Source organism: Scylla paramamosain, chromosome 2, assembly GCF_035594125.1.
Source record: "Scylla paramamosain isolate STU-SP2022 chromosome 2, ASM3559412v1, whole genome shotgun sequence".
NCBI lineage: Eukaryota > Metazoa > Arthropoda > Malacostraca > Decapoda > Portunidae > Scylla > Scylla paramamosain.
The window spans coordinates 27,631,924-27,636,397 of NC_087152.1; the positions used below are offsets into that span (position 1 = coordinate 27,631,924).

General features: G+C 45.7%; 1 protein-coding gene across 1 annotated transcript; it reads left to right on the plus strand.

Moving 5' to 3' along the window:
• Positions 1-768: 768 nt before the first annotated feature.
• LOC135107404 (glutamic acid-rich protein-like) lies at positions 769-4,474 on the plus strand. The gene is made up of 4 exons (XM_064017235.1): positions 769-1,816; positions 2,563-3,307; positions 3,565-3,860; positions 3,975-4,474. The coding sequence occupies exons 1-4, from the start codon at positions 769-771 to the stop codon at positions 4,472-4,474; spliced, it is 2,589 nt and encodes an 862-aa protein (XP_063873305.1).

Sequence of the window (4,474 nt, forward strand, 5' to 3'; positions counted from 1 at the left end):
TATTTTCATGCTAACTGCTCTTCTGATGTTGCAAACTTCATGCTTCCCCTCCTCCCGTGTCCTCGCTGCAAAAGACTCTTCTTTCTGTCACCCCTATTCTGTCCACCTCCCTAATGGAAGAGTTAACTATTATTCTCAATCATTCACATCCCTCTTTGGTAAACTTTGTAACTCCCTGCCTGGTTCTGTATTTCCACCTTCTTTTGATCTCAACTCCTTTAAGAGATTCAAGACACTTATCCTTCAATGTTTGGCTACCGCTTTGGATCTTATTCGGGGAACGGCATCTCAGTGGGCCTTTTCTTATTGGATTTTTGCTGCACTTAGCTGGTGACCCTCATATATATATATATATATATATATATATATATATATATATATATATATATATATATATATATATATATATATATATATATATATATATATATATATATATATATCAGTAATAGTAGTTGCAGTAGTAGTAGTAGTATTAGTACGTATAGTAGCCTTATTGTTATTAGTAGTAGTAGTACTGCTATATCAACAATAATAGTAATAGCAATAGAAGTGGTGATGGTGGTGATGGTGGTAATTATGATAAAACGTGATTGGTGGGAGACGCAATGGTAATGTAAGTGCTGATTGGCGGAAAACATGAGGGGGCGCTCTCTCCCCTACCACTAACTCCTACCTCTTCCTCCAAGTAACTTTCAACCCCCTAATCATGCCAAACAATGGGGGTGAGTACCTCAGACTATCCAAACATACTCAAGATAAGTACCAATGGCATCAAGTGAAGACAGCGACTATTACAAGCTCCTCGGCGTGAGCCGCGGTGCCACGCCCGAGGAAATCCGCAAAGTGTACCGGCGGCTCGCCCTCCTCCACCACCCGGACAAGAACCCGGGCAGCGTGCGGGAGGCGACGGCAAAGTTCCAGCGTATCCAGGCCGCCGTGGAGACGCTCTGCGACCACAGGAAGAGGGCCGCGTACGAAATAGAGTTACGCCAGCGAGAGAGGAAGAGGAAGAGGGACGAGAGCTGCAGGCAGAGGGAACACAAGAGGAAGAGGGAAGAAGGACGTCAAGAGGAGACCCATCACCGAGAACAACGGAAGGATAAGTGGAGAAGGAAGCAGGGAGAAGAGAGGCGGAAGAGGTATCAGAGAAGGCGGCGACGGCAAGGAACAAGCTACCGATGTGACGATGACGACGAAGACTTGCAAGATGATGTTCCTGAGGAAGAGAACAACGAGGAAAACGAATGCACGGAAGAGAGTTCTGACGAGAAAGAGGAACGCGTGTACCGGGCATATGAACACGACTCAGATTACGAGGCGGAGACGGATGAAGGCTCCGGTTCCTGCAGCGACTACGAGTCCGAGGAATCGTCCGAGCTGGAGACTCCATCTGAGGAAGAGTCTGAGTCAGAGTCTTTCCACCAACAAGACTCCGACTACGACCCCGAGTCCGAGGCGACGAGTGACTCTTCCAGCGAAGAAGAGTCAGACGTGGAGGCCAAGAGCGAATCCTCCTCCGAAGACGACGACGAGGAGGAGGAGGAGGAGGAGGAGGAGGAGGAGGAGGTAGAACATGAAGAAGCGGAGAAACAGTTTGAAGGTGAAGATGGTGATGTAGAAGACCGGCACGAGGAGAGGCATGACAAAAGAAAGAGAGAGGATGAGGATGAAGAAGAGTTTAGACATCGTGAAAAGAATATGAGAGGAGAAAAAGAAGAGTCCGAAGACAAAGGGATTGATGAGGAAGACCACATCGAAAAGAGACATGAGAAAAGGAAGAAACGAGACGAAGATGAAGAAGAGTTTAAACAACGTGAAAAGAAAATGAAAAAAGACAAGGATGAAAAATCAGAGGAGAAAGACAAAGATGAAGAATCAGAGGAGAAAGAGAAGGATGAAGAATCTAGATACAAAAATAAGGATGAAGAATAGGAAGAAAAAGAGAATGATGAAGAATCGGAAGATAAAGAGAAGGATGAAGAATCAGAAGATGAAGAGAATGAAGAAGAGTTCGAAAACGAATATGAAGAAAAAAAAGAATCGGGAGACAAAGACGTGGAAGACCAAGAAGAAAAGGAAGAAGAGGAGGAATCTCAGAGCGAGAGTGACTGGACAGAGGAGGAGGCGGAGGAGGCGTCAGACTCTGAGTGAGGAGACCAAAGACTGCGAGACGAAGGAAGAAGAAAAGGAAGAGGACGGATGGAAGAGGAAGCAGAAACGAAAGCTGAGCAGCGATGAGGAAGGCGCCAGTAAGAAGAAAAGGCTAAGCTGAGCTGAGTGACTCTTCCAGTGACGCCGCTTCGGACGGGGAGACTGAGAGCGACTCCTTCTCCGAGGACGACGGCGACGAGGATGAGGAATAGAAGAAGGTAGCGAATGCATCTTCCAAAGGAGGTTAGTGAAAGAGGAATGCAGAAAGTGATATATTTCCCAAAGAAGAGTATGTAGGGAAGAGTGATATATCCCGGAAAGAAGAGGAGGAAGAGAAGGATGCAAAAAGTGCTATATCCTCCGAAGTGGAGTAAGATAAGGATTCAGAGAGTGATATATCCCCCAAAGAAGAGGAGGAAGAGACTGATGCAGAGAGTGATATATCCCCCGAAGAAGAGGAGGAAGAGAAGCATGCAGAGAGTGATATATCCTCCGAAGAAGAGGAGGAAGAGAAGGATGCAGAGGGTGATATATCCTCCAAAGAAGAGGAGGAAGAGAAGGATGCAAAGAGTGATATATCCTCCGAAGAAGAGGAGGAAGAAAAGGATGCAGAGAGTGATGTATCCTCCGAAGAAGAGGAGGAAGAGAAGGATGCAAAGAGTGATATATCCTCCGAAGAAGAGGAGGAAGAGAAGGATGCAGAGAGTGATATATCCTCCGAAGAAGAGGAGGAAGAGAAGGATGCAAAGAGTGATATATCCTCCGAAGAAGAGGAGAAAGAGAATTACGCAGAAAGTGATATATCCTCCGAAGAAGAGGAGGAAGAGAAGGATGCAAAGAGTGATATATCCTCCGAAGAAGAGGAGGAAGAAAAGGATGCAGAGAGTGATGTATCCTCCGAAGAAGAGGAGGAAGAGAAGGATGCAGAGAGTGATATATCCTCCGAAGAAGAAAAGGAAGAGAAGGATGCAAAGAGTGATATATCCTCCGAAGAAGAGGAGGAAGAGAAGGATGCAGAGAGTGATATATCCTCCGAAGAAGAGGAGGAAGAGAAGGATGCAAAGAGTGATATATCCTCCGAAGAAGAGGAGGAAGAGAAGGATGCAGAGAGTGATATATCCTCCGAAGAAGAGGAGGAAGAGAAGAATGCAGAGTGATATAACCCCCGAAGAAGAGGAAGAAGAGAAGGATGCAAAGAGTGATATATCCTCCGAAGAAGAGGAGGAAGAGAAGGATGCATAGAGTGATATATCCTCCGAAGAAGAGGAGGAAGAGAAGGATGCAAAGAAGAGTATGTAGGGAAGAGTGATATATCCCCGAAAGAAGAGGAGGAAGAGAAGGATGCAAAGAGTGATATATCCTCCGAAGTGGAGGAAGATAAGGATTTAGAGAGTGATATATCCTTCGAAGAAGAGATTATGAGAAGGATGCGGAGAGTGATGTATCCCATGAAGAAGAGGAGGAAGAGAAGGATGCGGAGAGTGATATATCCCCCGAAGAAGAGGAGGAAGAGAATGATGCAGAGAGTGATATATCCCCCGAAGAAGAGGAGGAAGAGAAGCATGCAGAGAGTGATATATCCTCCGAAGAAGAGGAGGAAGAGAAGGATGCAGAAAGTGATGTATCCTCCGAAGAAGAGGAGGAAGAGAAGGATGCAGAGAGTGATATATCCCCCGAAGAAGAGGAGGAAGAGAAGGATGCAGAGAGTGATATATCCTCCGAACAAGAGGAGGAAGAGAAGGATGCATAGAGTGATATATCCTCCGAAGAAGAGGAGGAAGAGAAGGATGCATAGAGTGATATACTCGTATCCTCCGAAGAAGAGGAGGAAGAGAAGGATGCAAAGAGTGATATATCCTCCGAAGAAGAGGAGAAAGAGAATTACGCAGAAAGTGATATATCCTCCGAAGAAGAGGAGGAAGAGAAGGATGCAAAGAGTGATATATCCTCCGAAGAAGAGGAGGAAGAGAAGGATGCAAAGAGTGATATATCCTCCGAAGAAGAGGAGGAAGAAAAGGATGCAGAGAGTGATGTATCCTCCGAAGAAGAGGAGGAAGAAAAGGATGCAGAGAGTGATGTATCCTCCGAAGAAGAGGAGGAAGAAAAGGATGCAGAGAGGGATGTATCCTCCGAAGAAGAGGAGGAAGAGAAGGATGCAGAGAGTGATATATCCTCCGAAGAAGAGGAGGAAGAGAAGGATGCAAAGAGTGATATATCCTCCGAAGAAGAGGAGGAAGAGAAGGATGCAGAGAGTGATATATCCTCCGAAGAAGAGAAGGAAGAGAAGGATGCAGAGAGTGATGTATCCCCCGAGGAATAG

Bases quoted from the DNA above. Each gene is read 5' to 3' on its own strand.
- LOC135107404 (XM_064017235.1), top strand. From the start codon at position 769: ATGGCATCAAGTGAAGACAGCGACTATTACAAGCTCCTCGGCGTGAGC. The intron at 1,817-2,562 runs GTGAAAAGAAAA...TATCCCCCAAAG, and splicing joins TGAAGAAGAGTTTAAACAAC to AAGAGGAGGAAGAGACTGAT. The intron at 3,861-3,974 runs GTGATATATCCT...TATCCTCCGAAG, and splicing joins GGAAGAGAAGGATGCAGAGA to AAGAGGAGGAAGAGAAGGAT.